Here is a 20,529-nt window from a genome sequence, read left to right as displayed (position 1 = left end):
TGTCGTCGGCATAGAGGTGGTAGTTGAAGCCATGCGAGTGTATGAGTTGGCCAAGGGAGGAGGTGTAGATGGAGAAGAGAAGGGGCCCGAGGACAGAGCCTTGAGGGACCCCAACAGAGAGGGGGAGTGAGGGGGAGGTGGTAGCATTATAGGTAACGCTGAAAGAGCGTTGTGACAGGTAGGATGAGAGCCAGGAGAGAGCAGAATCTCTGAGGCCGAGGGAGTGTAGTTTTTTGAGGAGGAGGGGGTGATGGACTGTGTCGAAGGCCGCAGAGAGGTCAAGGAGTAGGAGGACTGAATAATGGCCATTAGCTTTGGCGGTTAGCAGGTCGTTGGAGAGTTTGAGTAAGGCAGGTTCGGTGGAGTGTAGGGGACAGAAGCCGGACTGTAGGGGATCGAGGAGGTTGTTGTAGTTGAGGTGAGAGCATAGGCGGGTGTAGACTAGGCGCTCGAGGAGTTTAGATGTAAATGGGAGCAGGGAGATGGGTCTGAGGTTGTTCGGGTCAATGGGGTCCAGGGAGGGCTTTTTAAGTATGGGGGTGATGTGTGCATGTTTCAGAGGGGAGAGGAAAGTGCCGTAGGAGAGGGAGAGATTAAAGATGTGGGTGAGGGAGCGTAGGATGGAGGGGGAGGGAGGTCATAAGAGTTGTGAGGGGATAGGGTCGAGGGGGCAGGTGGTGAGGCGGGCATCAGAGAGGATCTTGGAGACTTCCTCGATGGTAGTAAGGTCAAAGGTGCGGAGTGTTGGGGGGGCTTCAGTATGAGGAATGTAGGGTGGGGTGGAAGTGGAGGTCAGAGCAGTGGTGGGGCCGTGGGAGAGGGGGTAGTTGAGTGAGGGGTAACGGGGTTGGAGGGAGTTTGAAAAGCGACAAAGTCCCTGTGGGTTATGTTGAGGGAGAGGGGGGATGAGGGGGTAGCTGTTTGAGAGGGGACAGGTTGAGAGGGCGTGGGAGTTGAGGCGATGTCCTTGCGAATTGTGTCAATCTTGTTTTTGAAGTGATTGGCAATCTCAAGGGCAGTGAGTGAGGTGCTGGGTGGAGGTGGGGGTGGCGAGAGTAGAGAGTTGAAGGTGGAGAAGAGTCAGCAAGGATTGGAGGAGAGGGCCTTGATGAGGGTCAGGAAGTAGGCTTGTTTGGCTGCGTGGAGGGAGGAGGTGTAGGTGTGGAAGGCAGATTTGTAGCGGGTGACGGCTTGTTGGGATTTGGTTTTGCGCCATAGTCGCTCCAGGGCACGACTGTGTCGTTTGAGGGTTTTGGTGTGATCAGTCTGCCAGGGCTGGAGCGGTCGGGGTCTGATGTTGCGTGTGGTTAAAGGCGCTAGTGAGTCAAGGGCTGTTGACAGCGTGTTGTTGTAGGCAGTCATAGCCAAGTCGGGGCAGGACAGGGGGAGGATGCTGTCATGGAGTTGATCAGCTGCAGAGTGGAGGGGGGCAGGGTTAAGGTTGCGGAGGTTACGGCTGGTAGTAGTGTGACATTTGGAGGGGTAGGCGTTGGAGGACGAGGAGATAGAGAAGGTAATCAGGTTGTGGTCAGAGAGAGGGAAGGGGGTGTTAGTGAGGTTGTGGGGAGCGCAGCGGTTGGAGAAGACGAGATCAAGGATATTACCGTTGGAGTGGGTGGTGGATTGTATGCACTGTGCAAGTGCAAAGGAGGAGGTTAACTGGAGGAGACGGGATGTGTCCGGGTTGTCGAGGTTGACAGGGATGTTGAAATCCCCAAGGATGATGGTGGGTAGCTCAGAGGAGAGGAAGAAGGGTAGCCAGGAGGAAACGTCATCCAGGAAGCGGGGTATGGATCCAGGAGGCCGGTATATCACAGCAATCTTCAGGGGGGTTGGGGAGAATAGTCGGACGCAGTGGGCCTCGAAGGAGGAGAAGGATAGGGAGGGGGGGTTTGGGAGGACTCAGAAGGTGCTCTGCGGTGACTGGAGCAGACCAACCCCACCACCTTTACGACCGTTGGGCCTGGGTGAGTGGGTCCAGGTGAGACCTCCATAGGAGAGTGCAGCAGGGGATGGTAGAGTCAGTGGGCTGGATCCAGGTTTCTGTGATCGCTAGGAGGTTGAGGGAGCGGGAAACAAAGAGGTTGTGGATGGCGGTGAGCTTGTTGTACACCGATCGGGCGTTTAGGAGTGCACATGAAAACGGGGGGGGGGGTGGTTTTAGGGAGCAGGGGGACAGATACTAAGTTGTGGGGGTTGGGGCAGGACGTGGAGGCGGGAGGGTGTTGTGCGGGTGAGGGAGGTGGCGTAGGGCCAGGATTGGGGGAGATGTCCCCCGCGGTTAGGAGGAGGAGAAGGGTGAGAAAGGTGGCATGGGAGCGGGATGTGCAGGAGCGTGAGAAACTACTAGTGGAGGTGTTGGGGTCAGTGGGAGAGTGGAGTAATAGGAGGAGGTGGTGGGTGCCGTAGAGGGGTGAGGGAAGCAGTGAGGACACAATATACAATTGTTTGGGAGGAGTAGAGGGATATAGTGAATGGATTTTGGGAACGGAGGAGAGGAAAATGAGAAGAAGGAGTGGAAGAGGCATTTTGGGGAGGTGATGAGAGCAGTAGCAGGGAGATGATAGCAATGAGGGGGAGATGTAGGGATATTCTCACCCCTCCCCCATACACATACCTCCCCAGCTTCTCACCCCTCCCCCATACACATCCCTCCTCAGCTTCTCGCCCCTCCCCCATACACATCCCTCCTCAGCTTCTCGCCCCTCCCCCATACACATCCGTCTCCAGCTTCTCACCCCTCCCCCATACACATCCCTTCCCAGCTTCTCACCCCTCCCCCATACACATCCCTCCCCAGCTTCTCACCCCTCCCCCCATACACATCCCTCCCCAGCTTCTCACCTCTCCCTCATACACATCCGTCCCAAGCTTCTCACCCCTCCCTCATACACATCCCTTCCCAGCTTCTCACCCCTCCCCCATACACATCCCTTCCCAGCTTCTCACCCCTCCCCCATACACATCCCTCCCCAGCTTCTCACCCCTCCCCCCATACACATCCCTCCTCAGCTTCTCACCCCTCCCTCATACACATCCCTCCCCAGCTTCTCACCCCTCCCCTATACACATCCCTCCCCAGCTTCTCACCCCTCCCCCATACACATCCCTCCCCAGCTTCTCACCCCTCCCCCCATACACATCCCTCCACAGCTTCTCACCTCTCCCTCATACACATCCGTCCCAAGCTTCTCACCCCTCCCTCATACACATCCGTCCCAAGCTTCTCACCCCTCCGCTATATACATCCCCCCCAGCTTCTCACCCCTCCCCCATACACATCCCGTCCCAGCTTCTCACCCCTCCCTATACACATCCCGTCCCAGCTTCTCACCCCTCCCTATACACATCCCTCCCCAGCTTCTCACCCCTCCCCCATACACATCCCTCCTCAGCTTCTCACCCCTCCCCCATAAACACCCCTCCCAGCTTCTCACCCCTCCCCCATACACATCCCTCCCCAGCTTCTCACCCCTCCCCCATACACATCCCTCCCCAGCTTCTCACCCCTCCCCTATACACATCCCCACAGCTTCTCAAACCTCTCTCATACACATCCCTCCCAGCTTCTCACCCCTCCCCCATATATATTGTCTTGGAAATTCGCTTTAACGAATTTCTCCTTACCGTGAGTACTCGCAGTTGGATGCGCAGAAATCCCCCATAAAGCTGTGCGAATCTCGCTTACCACGACTGCAGCTAAACTACACGATTCCTGCCCATCCAAATACTTTGGTTCTGTTGAATTTGTGGGTGATGGAGCTCCGTTACCCTGGAATGATCACACGACACTCTAAGGCTGGTTGCAACTCACATAAGGGCTGATTTTAGGCTCAGCTCTCTGTTTTATTAAGAATACACACATGCCCCCCACATGAATAAAGTCAATCCCTCCCACCGAACAATACAATGGGGATTGCTTATACAGAGGATGTACATTCCAATTGGAGCATAGCCTTTGCTATTATCTATCACTGGTCCTCCCCCATGAACCTTCTGAGGTCAGCAGACTTCCTCCCCTTCCCCCCTATGAGCCATCTGAGGTCATATTTCCTGTCCTACTATCTTCTATTGGTATGTACATTCTCTGTACAAGCACTCTCTAAAAATATCAGTCTGTACCTGGATGGGCCCGATACGATCTTTATTAAAACACATCCATCCCAGATACAGTTTCAAGTTGGTAATGGGTTGTAAGATATGCATAAGCCTACACGTGGATTTCACACCGCTTGCGCATTGCGTTATGAAGCCCACGTGGTACCATGCTGCTGATATGTGGATACAGGCCCACGGTCTACTGACAGCGGCATTCGCATGGAATGCCGTGGTGGTATACACGCCGGTCTATAAGCGCAGATCTGCCATCTCATCCATTACCAAGCCGAGTACTGTAATACATACATTGTACATGCGCATGGCCCAATTGCAGCCTTCAGAGCTTTAATTAAGCCACACGAGAGACATATGAATAACACGAATACATGACACATTTAAAGTTCGACCAACAATACAAAATTTCCATGACATTCCCTCCTGTTTTATCATATTCTCCTCGTGTCCCTTCTTGATCTTCTTCAGCTTGATGGGTGTAGTCTCAAACTTCAAAGAGTTCCTGTAGTTGTCCCTGAGAATAAAGCTCCACGGGGTACCTGAAACAACAAGACCCGACGCAGACTCGACGCAAACAGGCTTGATTGAAGCGATGATCCTCAAGAGCGTTGGAACCTTCACTACAGGAAGGCTCTTGCAAAAACCACAAACAGACTTGTGGTATGAATAAAGCTTGTGATCCCACGGTGGTCTGGGGAGATCCAGCAATAGATTCTCAAATTGCCCCTGCAGACGGGGCCACACAAGGCTGGTCTCGACCCAGACAGTTTTCCAAATCGCAGACACAAACAATGATGAGGCTTGAAGCTTGCTTGAAGGTCTTGGAGAATGTGGTCTTCAGAGAGATAAATTAGAGGGAAGCCAGGACGTAATCTGTAGAGAAGGTGGATGGTTGGTGAGGTCTTCCTCCGATCAGTGGTTGGAGTGGGATCCCAGGAGCGGGCATGGAGATGTGGTCGTCTGCCCGAGCTTGGTTTACACGGTCGATGAGGCAACAGGAACATCTCACCGCGGCATATAAAAGGCAGATGAAAAAGAGAAGCATCAGGATATACACTCCCACTTCCTTCAACCAAGATCCGATGGAGAACAAGAAATCTCCCAATCCTCCCAAACCCTTGAACGGATTCCAACCCTCACTAGCTATAGCTCTAGCTTTTCCCTGTAGTTCACTAACTTTGTCCATATGGGCCTGGACCTTGTCATCGGTGTCTTCTATCCAAGTACAACAATCCTCTCCGATGAACTCACAGAACCCCCCTTTGGCGGCTAAAAGATAATCAAGGGCCATCTTCTCCTGAAGCACTAAAATTCCCATCTGCCGTTGTTCTTGGGCAATTTCTCTGACAGCCTCTACGGTCTCGTTAAACATACTATCCACGATGACAGAAAAATTGTTCAGGCGCTTCATAAGTTCTATTCCCCATCCTGTCCATGAGGGGAACCAAGCCCATGCCTGGTCGCCCTCAGAGAACAGCTCCCTGCGAACTCTCCCTGCCATCCTTACCTTCTTGTGGACCATCAACTCTTCATGGTCCATCACTACATAGGATGCGGGGACTAGCTTTATGAGGGCACACAAACCTTTCGCGTTCTGGGGAAATGTTCTATAGGCTGCCGAACCACACAGAAAATAGTATGGACCTGTCAGAGCAGAACAGGAGGAGTTCCTCGTTCGGCCTCTGGTACTGAGCAACAGTTGCACAGACTGGGGGATTGCTCCCTCAGTCTGCACATCACATCCGTCCTTCCAACACACGTGGTCTGGTCGGTCAGTGTGGTTACTCAGAAAGGAAGTCTGGTTAGTCAGATTGACAGTTATACCTCCCTCGCAGGTGGTAGTCCCAACAAACTTGTTACCTGTGCCAAAGCTGATGTTAAAGCACACCTGAGGGCTGCCTAGCTGCCCAGTTACCCATAATGGACTGGTGAGGGCCCTACAGGAGCTAGAGCTAATATTGGTGCTGAAACTGATGTTACCTGCTAAAAATGTGTCATTAAGTTCTACCGACAAATGTCTACGTGGGGGCTGACCAGGGGTCTCTTGCTTTTTCATGCCGACGCGGATGTCATATAGGGCATGAACAGCGGCCATTGCGGACATGTGATGACTGGGTGGGGGCTTAGAGCATACCCAACAGTTGGTTTTGTTGGCGGTTCTGGCTAAACGCAGGTGCATTTTAAATAAAAAGTTGGGGTATCTGCCGTCTTTTCCTCCGTTCACACACATGTATGACATACAAACAAAAAGAAAAAGGAAAATGACACCCCTCATTCTCTGGTGTAGCTGAAAAGCTTCTTGCAGTGGCTTGCGTGCACCCAGTTGTCTCGTCCCTCGAGTTTGAGTGAGGTAGGTGTCGTCAGCTGGACTTGGTATGGTCCGGTGAACCGTAGCTCGAGTCCGGTTCTTTGATGTTTCTTTAGGACGACCCAATCACCTGGCTCAATAGAAAGAACACCTGTTATTGTATTTGGATCGGGGAGCGATTCGCGAACCCGATGGTGTATCTTCTGCAGCTCCCGTTGCAGAGATTGCACATAACCTGTAAGCTGTGAATGCAAAGACGACAACTGTTGAGGAAAGTACAACCCTGTTTTGGGAGGTCCCCCAAACAACACCTCGTAGGGTGACAGCCCATGTGGTTGCCGAGGGGCATTCCGGATGGAATAGAGGGCAATGGGGAGACACTCAGGCCAAGGTTTTTTGGTATCGGCCATGATTTTGGAGATCCTGTTTTTAAGGATTCCGTTGAGACGTTCAACCTTACCGCTACTCTCGGGGTGATACGGGGTGTGTAGCCCTTGGTTGATGTGAAGGGCTTTACATACCTCTGCAAAGATCTGTCCAGTGAAGTGTGACCCCCTATCGGACTCGATGGTTTCAGGTAGACCCCAGCGGCACACAACCTCAGACAGGATTTTCTTCGCCGTGGTACTAGCGTTGGCACATGTGACGGGCCACGCTTCAGGCCAGCCTGAAAACATATCTACACAGACCAAGGCGTATTCGTACGGCCCACTCTTTGGTAACGAGATGTAATCGATCTGGATGCGTTGGAAGGGGCGTTCAGGTTTTGGTGAGTGCCTTTGGGGTATTACTACCGTTCTGCCAGGGTTGTGTAGGGCACAGACTAGGCAAGAAGCTGCAAAGGTAGCTGCAGCAGTACTGAACCCAGGTGCAATCCAATGCTCGTCTACCAACGCACACATAGCCGTCTTAGATTGGTGCCCAGGGTAGTGAGCCAAGTGGGCCATCATGGGGAAAAGGGACTTTGGCAAACACCATCTTTTGTTCAGGCACCAAATGTCATTCGACCCTTGGGAGGCTCCTGCTGCTGTCCATCTAGCCTTCTCCTGCAAACCCGCCTGTGATTGCAGTTTTTTAAACTCGTCTAATGAAACCTCTGAAGGGATGGCCAGCATCAGAACCCCCGTTTCCTGAACCAGTGCACCGGCCTTTGCGGACCGATCTGCCAAAGCGTTTCCACATGCCTCCACACTAGTCTCAGTGGTATGAGCTTTCACCTTAAGAACAGCAATCTCCCGTGGCAGGCCGAAGGCAATGAACAACCTGTCAATCAGTTCTGCATGCTTCACCGGTTTACCTGAACTTGTGAGAAATCCCCTCGCTTTCCAGATGGGACCAAAGTCATGTGCAATACCAAACGCGTACCTCGAATCCGTATAAACATTAATCCTCTGACCTTCATGTAACTCACATGCCCTGGCCAGTGCCCACAGCTCAGCTTCCTGAGCTGACATATGTGCGTTCAGAGAGCCCTTTTCCACAACGTCACTTTCCGTCGTGACCGCGTAACCAGTGTGTGGCTTACCGTCTTGGGTGTAGTACCTGGACCCATCGACAAAAAGATTTTTCGCTTCCGATATTGGCGTTTCCTTCACTGGGCTGATCGCCGCTGACTCCAGTTCCATCAAAGAAATGCAGTTGTGTCCTTTGGAAGAGAGGTTAGTAGTGGACAAAGAAGACATGTTAGTAGAAGAGGTGTTAGTATTGTTAGTCGGGTTGCAAAATTCAGCACCGTCGTTGTTGTCCTCCCCCCCTTTCTCGTCTTCCAACACAGGAAGAAGAGAAGCTGGGTTAAGAATAGTGCATCGTTTGATAGAGAGGTTAGTAGGAGTTAGGAGGGCTACCTCGTATTTGGTCAATCTTGCTGCAGAGAGATGTTTAGTTTGGACCTGGTTTAGGATCTCTTGCACCGAGTGCGGAGTGTAGAGTGTGAGGGGTGAATCCAAAACGATGTCACCCACTTTTTGGACAAGGACAGCACAAGCAGCCACTGCCCTCACACAACCCGGGGACCCTTTGATGACTGGGTCCAGAGCGGTCGATAGGTACATGATGGGGCGGTATTTGGTTCCGTGAAGTTGGGTTAGTACTCCGGTTGCATGGCCCTGACTTTCATGACAGAAAAGGTAGAAAGGTAGGTCATAGTTGGGTAGACCTAGGGCTGGTGCTATTGAGAGTTCCTGAGTCAAATCTTGAAGAGTTGACCAGTCGTCATCTGACATTTGAAATGGTGTTTTGGATGTCAGCTCATACAGGGGACCAAGTTTGTCCGAGATGTTGGGGACCCAATCTCTGCAGTAGTTGATAAGGCCGAGGACGGCTCTCAGCTGACGGTGGTTTTTGGGTCTCTTTAGGTCTTGCAATGTCTGCACTCTTTGGGTTGTTAGGTGCCTGGTGCCCTGAGAAATACAATGCCCCAAGAAGATGACTTTTTCCTGGCAGAGTTGTAATTTCTCCTTGCTGGCCTTGTTGCCCGTTGACGCCAGATGGTTGAGTAATGAAACAGTATGTTGATAACAATCCTTTTTAGTGGGACAGCAGAGGAGCAAGTCATCAACATACTGTAACAACACCACCTCTGGATTCATTGGGGTCCACTGATCTAACACGATTTTCAGCTTGCAGCTGTATTCCGAGGGACTGGTTACTGCTCCCTGGGGGAGACGGGTCCAGGTAAGTTGTCGGCCCTGGAAGGAGAAGGCAAAAAGGTACTGACACTGGGGATCCAGGGGTACCGAGAAAAACGCGTTTGACAGATCAATGACGGTAAAAAATTTTGCATTGGGTGGTACGGTTGCCAGCAGGGTGTGTGGATTGGGCACCAAAGGGGCATCACTGATGATGATTTTGTTTACCGCTCTCAGGTCATGTACCAGCCGGTAGGTGGTCGGTTGACCAGGTGCTGTCTTTTTTGCTACTGGGAATAATGGTGTGTTACATGGCGACTGGGTTGGGGTGAGGACCTTTATCTGTAGATAATGGTCGATCTGGGTTTTTAGGCTGTCCATTTGAGCTACACTTAAAGGATATTGTGGTAGTTGTGGTAACACGCTTCCTGGTCTGATGTTGACTGTAGTTGGAGGTACCGGCAAGAGACCCACATCATATTTATCTGCTGCCCAAACTTTGGGGTCAACTTCAGCCAATACGTCCAACTCCAGACAATATGTAGCCTCGGTGAGATAAGGTAGGGCCAACAATGTGCACAGTCTTTCTTCCGACAGGGCACTACTCACCACAACACCCGATGGGGTGAACTCAATGACAGCTTGAATGTCTGACAAGATGTCCGCTCCCAAAAGATTGATGGGGACGTCATCTGAGACCAGCACTGACCTGACAGCCTCAGTGTGCAGACCTAACCTGAAATGGAGTGGTTTGGTGGACTGTAGAGACACTGTTTGACCTGTGAGACCTACCGTCGGTGTGTTTGCCCCTGAGAGGGGTACCTTGCCTTGGATGTCCTGTTTTCGCAAGACTGTTCTGGCTGCACCGGTGTCGATGAGGCAAGGGAGGGGATATTTTAATTCCTCGAGAAAAAGATGGATCTGGGCCGACACCGATTTGCCAACTTCCTATGAGGATTCATAGGAGTTACTTACCATGGTGGTCATAGGGGCGGGGGACTCATCAGGAATGAACTGCCACCGACCTTTAGGTAATTGGGGACAGCTCCTCCTCATGTGCCCCGTTTGGTGGCACTGGAAGCACCTGGGTGGGGGCCTATCCTTCCTGTGACCCAGATCCCTTGGTTTTTCGTGTGGGGTCTGGGACATAAGAACTTTGGCCTTGTCTTGTTTTCTTCTATCCATTTCCCTCTCTATTGCCGCAAGAGTGGAAAGGATAGCAGGGATAGACATCTCATTATATTCGGGTCGGGCCAGAACCAGCCTTTCCCGAATTTTAATATTGATGCCTTCCAAAAATTTGGCCCGCAACAGAATGTGCGTCGCGGTCACCTTTACCCCTTCAGTTGGAGCATCAGGTCCAACTTCCAGATCCGCATCCAGTGCCGCCTGCTTGAGACGGCGCCAGAAGCAGGCGCTTTCCTCATTAGGACCCTGGGTGAGCTTCATCATGTCCGTAGTAGAGGTAGCACCATACATTTCTGGAAGCTTTGCCTTTAGCTGTGTACAGAACTCTTTGCCCCCTGAAGTCATCTCCTCATGCGTGGTTATAGAGCACCCTGCAATCACTGTACTGGCCACTTCCATGCCCACCTTTGCCCGTAGGATCTGTGCACAATCTGACCCGCTCATACCATAGCTGAACTGGTTTTGTCCAAACATTCGAGCAAATCCTCTCGGATTGACTCGATAGTCCGGGAGCTCAGCCAGAATAGTGCGGATCTCTGCCGGGGTGAAGGGGACATGCCAAACTACCCGTTCCCCTAAAGTCCGTTCCCCCCGTGCATTGGGAGGACCTTCAAATTGCTGCACCCTGACTGGATAGGCCTCGGTCCGGGAAGAGTGCAAGGGCTGACCCAGCATCATCGGTGGGCTTAGATTAACCACCTCGCTTACTGCACCTTCAGGTTTGAGGTCCCTCAGATCAGGGTATAGCTGGGGGGCAGGGGTCTGATCAGTGGTTCGTAGCGCTTTGATGCAATCCGCCCTGTTTTTTAACCGGGTGTCTATTCCCCTTGATTCACAGATAGTCTGCAAATCGGTTGTTGAGTAGGCTTCATAGTTGGAAACAGAAGGAGCTGGGGTGAAGCAGGGAGAAGGGAGAAGTAGAGGCAGAGGCTGAGGCATAGAGACAGAAGACACAGAAGGTATGTCAAGAGTGACGTCACTAACAGAAGAGACAGGTGCAGTTATACTTATCTCAGCCACTGTTGGTTGTTGGGGAACCCCAGTAGACCCTGATCCTGCCTGCCTTAGTAGAGTCAGCCCTGAAAGAGCTTCCTCCACCTCTGACACTGGATCCTCCTGTTTTATTCCCTCTGGAGGCCAGGTATACATCACCTGGTTCTTCCGGACAGACACCAGTTTATGTATGCCTTGCTTCCCTAATTGGATTGACCTGTGAAGCCATAGCTGTGCGATCTCTAGTTCTGACGCCTGCATCCGTGGTTCAAATTCAGAGATGAATTTTTCCCACCTCCATGCGTCAAATGTACCTTCCCGGGGAATTTCCCATCTGGTACCCTTCGACCATTTATTCCACCTTTTGAGGGGTTCTGTAGACTTCCCCCCCAAACTCACCTTCATCAGTTGTGCAGCTGTCCTTACCCTGAAGAGGGCTGGTTCCCCCTCTCTCTTCATGGACTGACTACTGCCCATCGTGACTAGTCACTGGTATATATCCCGCGTCCGGGTACCTGTTTACCCCCTGGAGCACTCGGTGGGATCCTACCGAGAGGCCTGATTCCACCACTTTCCCAGCACAGCGTAATTTATGTGATACTTATCGATCACCCGAAGCGCATCAAGTGGCGGTCAGACTGAGAGCACACCTCCCACTCCCACAGCGCAATTTGTGTGATCCTGACCACCCGAAGTGTTTGTGGTGACCAGGATTTCCCTGGACCGCCCACTCACACAGCGTAATTTATGTGGTTCTCATCACCCACTGTGTTTGGCAGGCCACACCGCACAATGATGAAAGTGGCTTTTCTCTCCCTGCACACAGTAGCTAACACAAGTCAAAACAAAAAGAGGGGTTCTTGGATGTTACTTAGGGGTCACTGGTTGGGCAGAAACCTGCTAACTGACCTTTAGGAAATTTGTGTAAAAAGAAAAAAAACTTTCCTAATACACACAGAAAAACCCTTTTTCAACCTGAAAAACTGTTAAAAAGGACAAAGTGGATCCTTATGAAAAACACGGGACGTTTCACAGTAAAACAATTACACCGAGGTAAACCGAAAAACTGCGCCAAAAGTAACCTTGTTGCTGACTCAAAAATCACTCCTATCAGCACCGCTAAACGATCCACGTTATACACGCAATCTTTACTGCAACCACCTAGAACCGTTTACACAAAAAGTCTGCTGGACGTGAAACACGCGACACAGCAGCTTAAAACAAAACCCGCTTTACAATAAGGAACTACTTTTAACAGGAAAAACACAAGAAAAACATAATCACTATACAAGAAATCTATGTGCAAAAACCCAGACTACACCGCGCTCATTAAATGTGGAACACGTGAAGGGAAAACTCGCTTAATACACTTTAAATTGGCTGGCAATACGCAAATTTAAAGCTAAAAGCAAACAAATGAAACTGTAAAAAAATTTGGATTAAAAACACAATATGGGTCAAATGCATATAGGAAACTTCATGCACATTGCATAGAGATTACTGCACATATGGTAGTCAACAAAATGGCCACCAAACAAAAGGAGTCCATGTGGTTTAGTCAAGAAAATGACCCCCCACAGAGGAGCACATGGCAGATACTAGAATGACCCCCCACAGGGAAGCACATGGTAACGCTAGAATGGCCCCCCACAGGGAAGCACACGGCAGCCTCTAGCCTCAAAATTGCCTCTTACATAAAACAGACGTTTGGACAGAACATACACTGGACAATTACACAACAATATGAAGCACACATACAACACAATTTGGGCACAATCACAGAACGGACATAAAACACCAACATATCACACTAACATGCACATGTAACAAAAAGGACCCCCTGCTGCATGCTTGCTGGGAGCAGTAATACCACAAAACATTGTACAGATCACATACACACAGAGATCTTACAACAGTTAACAATTAACCTAAACCTTTCAGCACTGTAATAATTACCTCACGTGGAGGGGGGGTAAAGCAATCACCACAGTACCTACAGCCCACAAATACTTACCTAACACTATGCAACAACTTTTACCCACTAAAACATATACCCGTTTAATTTTTGGTTGGAAGATTTTTAAACTTGACCAAATCCAGCCAACCAAAACCCACCCCCCCTGCTGCTCTCAGCAGAGACAAACCCTCGTCTTTTCACCCACAAATCAAGAGTTTAGGACAAAAAACGAGGTCCTTGTTAAGCGGTATTTCTTGTTAGCTAACAGAGAGCGAAATCAGCCACACGAACACGCAAAAAGCGATCCTCTTAATGGCAGAGAGACCTGAAATGTGCCGGCATACTTTTTGCTAGTTCATGATGGCCATTCCCCCCTCGTTCTAGGTTAGCTACGCAAGAATACGCGTTAGTATCCACCAGGCTCGCCAAACTGTCTTGGAAATTCGCTTTAACGAATTTCTCCTTACCGTGAGTACTCGCAGTTGGATGCGCAGAAATCCCCCATAAAGCTGTGCGAATCTCGCTTACCACGACTGCAGCTAAACTACACGATTCCTGCCCATCCAAATACTTTGGTTCTGTTGAATTTGTGGGTGATGGAGCTCCGTTACCCTGGAATGATCACACGACACTCTAAGGCTGGTTGCAACTCACATAAGGGCTGATTTTAGGCTCAGCTCTCTGTTTTTATTAAGAATACACACATGCCCCCCACATGAATAAAGTCAATCCCTCCCACCGAACAATACAATGGGGATTGCTTATACAGAGGATGTACATTCCAATTGGAGCATAGCCTTTGCTATTATCTATCACTGGTCCCTCCCCCATGAACCTTCTGAGGTCAGCAGACTTCCTCCCCTTCCCCCCTATGAGCCATCTGAGGTCATATTTCCTGTCCTACTATCTTCTATTGGTATGTACATTCTCTGTACAAGCACTCTCTAAAAATATCAGTCTGTACCTGGATGGGCCCGATACGATCTTTATTAAAACACATCCATCCCAGATACAGTTTCAAGTTGGTAATGGGTTGTAAGATATGCATAAGCCTACACGTGGATTTCACACCGCTTGCGCATTGCGTTATGAAGCCCACGTGGTACCATGCTGCTGATATGTGGATACAGGCCCACGGTCTACTGACAGCGGCATTCGCATGGAATGCCGTGGTGGTATACACGCCGGTCTATAAGCGCAGATCTGCCATCTCATCCATTACCAAGCCGAGTACTGTAATACATACATTGTACATGCGCATGGCCCAATTGCAGCCTTCAGAGCTTTAATTAAGCCACACGAGAGACATATGAATAACACGAATACATGACACATTTAAAGTTCGACCAACAATACAAAATTTCCATGACAATATCCCTTGCCAGCTTCTCACCCCTCCCCCATACACCCCTTCTGAGCTTTTCACCCCTCCCCCATACACATCCCTCCCTAACTTCTCACCCTTCCCTAGCTTCTCACCCCTCCCCCATATATATCTTCCTTAGCTTCTTGCCCCTCCCCCATACACAGCTGTAACGGAACTGACCCAGACTGCGCTTGACTACTTCTGTTAGAATACCACTTCCCCGTCCGAACACCGACCACAGACACCACAGCCGACCATACAAGACTAGACACCAGTCCTGAAGTAAACCAGGAGGTAGACTACTTTATTTGAACACAGATACAAGATATATGCACCCCGCGGACAATCCCCCCTCCCTGCATAATGACCCTGGGCGGGGCAATCTACATTTATTATGTGATAGGTTAGTGCAGCGCTACAAACATAACAGCATAATAAAAAACATATAATAATAGACACAATATGAATGGCACACATCTCATAGTGCAATAAGGTGACCATGTGATGATAAAACAGAATAGATGTGAACATATGTGGCCCAAGCCCCACTCAGTAATGTGAGAAGTGAGTACTATATAGGGATGATAAGTGAGTACACAAAGAAAATGCAATAAAGGTGATCACATGATAAACTTCAAGTGATGGTCGTCACGATCCTGACGAAGTCACATGACGCAACGCATAGATACGTGGTGACGCAGCATCCGGTCCGCGGTGACGTACTTCCGGTACGGCCGCCATCTTAGCCTACCTTGAATGTGAATAGGAAACCCATGCAGTACACCCATACATCCCTATGGAATGGTGGCTTCTTATACAGCATGTGAGTTTACAACTTGACTTTTTTAATAAAAGCACCTATTGTATGGCTTTATATGCTCTGAGAGATTCTTCCTGTGCTTTTATCACCCGGTTGAGAGGTTTATCCTGCTGAGACCAGGAGCCAGTGTACCCTGATTACTTACCTTACCGCATGAGATGTCCATGGGAGACTTGCTGGTGATTTCTGCAATTTTGGATCAAGATCCTGAGTGATCTTAAAGCCGTACAGGCCCTTTGGGCTGCTGAGTGGAGGTGAGGGGGCAATGTAGCCACAGGAGGAGAGTCACTCACCATCACTTGACGTTTATCGTGTGATCACCTTTATTGCATTTTCTACTGCTTTGAGCTTGAGCACCACCTTATAGCCTAATGAACGTTTATACAGCGATGTGACTCCACTTGAAGCTTACTGTGTTCTCACCTACATTGTGTTCTAACTGTCTTCAGCTGAGCGCCATCATATCGTGTGATGTACTTTGTGTACTCACTTATCATACCTATATAGTACTCACTTCTCACATTACTGAGTGGGGCTTGGGCCACATATGTTCACATCTATTCTGTTTTATCATCACATGGTCACCTTATTGCACTATGAGATGTGTGCCATTCAGATTGTGTGTATTATTATATGTTTTTTATTATGCTCTTATGCTTGTAGCGCTGCACTAACCTATCACATGATATTGATCTTTTGACTGTTGGGTACCAGTTTGAGTGCTAGCCGCTTAGTATTTGAGGGACTCCATTGAGCGCAGGAGGATTATATATACATTATTGAATCTACATTTATTAACAGGAGACACAAAAGGTATTCAAACTTCACACCAGCAGACCGTCCCATCAGGAGGGAGGGCCGCTGAAGACCCCCCCCCCACCAACCAATACACACAAACACATACATCCCATAATAGTTTGCTCCCAAGCCAGACAAACAATAGAACAATGAGATGCAACCACATGGCATTAAACAATGAACAACCTCCCACCCCCCCTAGACATGTCTACACAATATCAGGACATCTCACCCTGCACCCCTAACAGGCACAGGGTGACTTACACATAAGAGGGATATGGGGAGCTGAGACAGGGGTCTCCCCACCTCTCCAAAGTAAGCTGGGTTCCATGGGCCCCCCACCCAAAGTGACTCCCATCACATATCTCCCCTTTTGGCAGGGGACCCCAAACAGGTTGACTCTGAAGTTAGTCTGTACTTCCAGTCCCCCAATGCCAGCACCCACACAGTACCCCAAACAAATTGTCCCAAACATAGCAATACTCACTCAGCCAACCTCTGCCTCTCTTGTAGAACATATCTGCCACTGGGGAGAAGTACGGGACTGGTCCTTCTCCCTGAAGTCCTCTCAGCCACTGGAGAGAAGACAGGGTGGCTGGGCCGACTCCATCATGCTGTGGGGGATCTGGGCCGACTGCCCAGCATCCCTGGGGTATCCAGGTGGTGACTGTATTCTCATCCACTCTGACTTGATGGACATCCCCCAGTGTTCGCAAAGTAAGGCTGACATCCTCCTGTCCCAGTGCCAGACCCTTTTCTGGGGTTGTGTCAGTGGAGACCAAAGTCCCATCCACGGACATCAGTTCATGCATTTGTGAGGTGCCGATTGCATCCTCTTCCTATAGCTCCTGCAGTGCTGATTGTTGTGGGCAGAGGTCAACCACGCCATGTCCTGATGACAGCTCTTCTGCTGGAGGCGCGATGGCTGGTTCCTCCTCCGCAGAAACGTCAATCAAATCCCCAGTCTCTGGAACTGGTATCTGGGAATAGGCATTTGCCATCTCCTGTCCGTGGAACCCAGAAGATGTTACCAGTGCTGGGCAGCGGCTAGCAGAGCTCTGCCCTTTAGTCAGCACTTCAAGTTTGGGGACAGCAATCTCTGGAATTTCCACTGCCGATTCTTGGGCATGCTGCTGAACATGTTTTAGCAGTTGCCTGTATGCCCTTTCCAGATCCTGTTCTTTCATCAGTAGGTATTCCAGATCTGGTTCAAGCTCTGAGACTCCTGTGAGACCGAACATAGCCTCTCTGTCTTCTTGCAGGTCCTCCAGGGTAGGTTCTCCTTCATTGCCAAACACAAAATGATTTGTAAGGCTCTCCCACAGCAATCCAGGACCAGCAAAGTCCCTATCCCTCTGGAGAGCATTCTGTTGTCACTCCTAAATATTTCTGCTTTTCATGCCATTGCAGAGACCGATATCGGTTGTCCAGCTCTATCTCCTGCTGGACCAGCCTGTCCAATTCAGTCACCCATTGCTCCTGGGGTCGCTCTCCCAGGAATGGCATCCGTAACTTCCTATGGTCCCTGGCCCATTCCCCTGTGCTTGGATAGCATTTGCCCTTGTACATACCAGCAACCTGGAGGGCTCCACTCTAAAGCACCACCTGAATCCGCTGTCTGAGCTCCAGGTACTCATCCACAGACACAGTCCTGGGGTATTCTGCAAGAACGATCCGCAGCAACCCCGGGAACTCTGATGCCAGGTCCACATCTCCACTGGGGTGACCGACATCTACTTTCCTGATCTTGAATCCCGGTAGTGGTTTGGACATGTTCACAGCCAGGAAGCACAACCTTGCCACCAATGTAATGGAACCGACCCAGACTGTGCTTGAGGACTTCCGTTAGACTACCGCTTCCCTGTCCGAACACCGACCACAGACACCACAGCCGACCATACAAGACTAGACACCAGTCCTGAAGTAAACCAGGAGGTAGACTAGTTGATTTGAACAAATATACACTCGGGACAATCCCCCCCCTCCTTGTATAATGACACAGGGCGGGGCAATCTACATTTAGTAACAAGAGACACCAGCATATTGATCTGTCTATAGCAGGGACAGGAGGCGGGACCAGGAATAGGAGATCCACCTGACTTACCCGTGTGCTCTGACATGGAGAAGATCCCATGCTGGCCCTATGGTGGCCGTGTGTTCAGGATGGAGACCGACAATCACAGGATCGTCTGGAAGCCGATCTAAAATGGCTGAGAGGAGGAAAGTGTTCCCGGGACAGGAAGTGACACAGACAGGAAGTGACACAGACAGGAAGTGACTCCAGACAGATTTATACAGAGGCTGCAGCATGGAGAGCAGACACTAGATGGTGCTGATCCACAAATAGCTGAATAGCATAAAACGGGAAAAAACTGAAAAACAAAAGACGATGGCGGCTCCTAAACTTCTATTGTCAATGTATGCACAGTTATCACATTACAGTGGATTAGATCTCCCTCCATTTTGTTGTAGCCCGCCTGTCCTTCCTCCGGCGGCCATTTTCCCTTAGTCTAATACAATATTCATACAGTTATCACATTACAGTGGATTAGATCTCCCTCCATTTTGTTGTAGCCCGCCTGTCCCTCCTCCGGCGGCCATTTTCCCTTAGTCTGATATGAATGCTGGCACATTTTGTCCCCTGATATTAGACATTAGCCGGGTGATTGTATACACACAGCGGGCAGATCTCAATCAATGCCACCCACTAGTCTATACTGTCACGGGGTTGGCCAGCCAATCATGTGGCTCCTATTCTGTCCTTCCAATGACCATTCCTAGTACATAGGACTCATCTTCCATACTACATTCATGATACAACAAGATGGAAACTCCCAATATAGAGAGAAAATCTCCCATAAAATACATAGAAATCACATCTGCCCTAAAGGGCCATAAACATAAGAAGATTGCCCCCGACGCCCCCAGATTCATCTACAATACTAGCCAAGGTGTCATTGGTCCCCCTAATACACGGATAGTACCCCAATCCTGCATTCATACATGTGACAATACACCATGGATTCCTCCCGCTCTATATTATGTCTCCATACAAATCAGTCGCCATCCAATCCATCCATCTCACAAAAGCTCCAATACCCAGCAAATGTTTCCGTCTCCTCCTAGTAATAACCATGTGATCTCCATGAGAATAAAGCGCCAATTTGTGTCCTTATCCCCTCCCCCTACGCAGGATGTACACCCCTTCATGGCCACGCCTCTTTATGTAACTGACAATTGTGCTGTCGTGCAACGCTGCACCCAAACTAAATATCCGTCCTTTCTTCACACAAATAGAGCTTTCTGTCGATGGGATGTCATCACCTGCGCGCTTTTTATTTTTCACGCCATAAACAAAAAAAGACCAAAAATTTTGAAGAAAAACAATATTTTGTACTTTCAGCTATAAAATATATAAAGTAACCTCAAAGTTAGTTATAAATTTCACCAAAATGTCTCCCGCTCCATGTTTATGGGAAAAGGACAGAATAGGAGCCACATGATTGGCTGGCCAACCCCGTGACAGTATAGACTAGTGGGTGACATTGATTGAGATCTGCCCGCTGTGTGTATACAATCACCCGGCTAATGTCTAATATCAGGGGACAAAATGTGCCAGCATTCATATCAGACTAAGGGAAAATGGCCGCCGGAGGAGGGACAGGCGGGCTACAACAAAATGGAGGGAGATCTAATCCACTGCAATGTGATAACTGTACGAATATTGTATTAGACTAAGGGAAAATGGCCGCCGGAGGAAGGACAGGCGGGCTACAACAAAATGGAGGGAGATCTAATCCACTGTAATGTGATAACTGTGCATACATTGACAATAGAAGTTTAGGAGCCGCCATCGTCTTTTGTTTTTCAGTTTTTTCCCCTGTTTTATGCTATTCAGCTATTTGTGGATCAGCACCATCTAGTGTCTGCTCTCCATGCTGCAGCCTCTGTATAAATCTGTCTGGAGTCACTTCCTGTCTGTGTCACTTCCTGTCCCGGGAACACTTTCCTCCTTTCAGCCATTTTAGATCGGCTTCCAGACGATCCTGTGATTGTCGGTCTCCATCCTGAACACACGGCCACCATAGGGCCAGCATGGGATCTTCTCCATGTCAGAGCACACGGGTAAGTCAGGTGGATCTCCTATTCCTGGTCCCGCCTCCTGTCCCTGCTATAGACAGATCAATATTCTGGTGTCTCTTGTTACTAAATGTAGGTTGCCCCGCCCTGTGTCATTATACAAGGAGGGGGGGGATTGTCCCGAGTGTATATTTGTTCAAATCAACTAGTCTACCTCCTGGTTTACTTCAGGACTGGTGTCGTCTAGTCTTGTATGGTTGGCTGTGGTGTCTGTGGTCG

General features: G+C 49.7%; 2 protein-coding genes across 4 annotated transcripts in view; one reads left to right on the top strand and one right to left on the bottom strand.

Moving 5' to 3' along the window:
* Positions 1-18,395, bottom strand: part of LOC149432817 (endogenous murine leukemia virus Env polyprotein from Emv-2 locus-like) — a 31,914-nt gene extending 13,519 nt beyond the window's left edge. The window contains exons 1-2 of one of the 3 annotated variants that reach the window (XM_089664914.1): positions 18,275-18,387; positions 3,801-6,551 (exon numbers count right to left, since the gene is read on the bottom strand). In XM_089664914.1, the coding sequence (XP_089521040.1) occupies positions 4,964-6,388 (1,425 nt within the window). In that variant the 5' untranslated portion in view covers positions 6,389-6,551; positions 18,275-18,387 and the 3' untranslated portion in view covers positions 3,801-4,963. The other 2 variants (XM_089664915.1, XR_016308963.1) reach the window with 2 other exon arrangements.
* A 1,751-nt stretch (positions 18,396-20,146) lies between these two features.
* LOC149432816 (uncharacterized) overlaps positions 20,147-20,529 on the top strand; it is a 35,173-nt gene continuing 34,790 nt past the window's right edge. The window contains exon 1 of the mRNA XM_089664913.1: positions 20,147-20,295. The gene's annotated coding sequence lies outside the window, so the exon portion shown is untranslated. The remainder of the gene's footprint in view (positions 20,296-20,529) is intronic.

The sequence above is a fragment of the Staurois parvus genome, unplaced genomic scaffold (genome assembly GCF_062004578.1).
Source record: "Staurois parvus isolate SC_StPar_1 unplaced genomic scaffold, SC_StPar_1.0 ptg002098l, whole genome shotgun sequence".
NCBI lineage: Eukaryota > Metazoa > Chordata > Amphibia > Anura > Ranidae > Staurois > Staurois parvus.
This window is presented reverse-complemented; position numbering and strand designations above follow the sequence as displayed.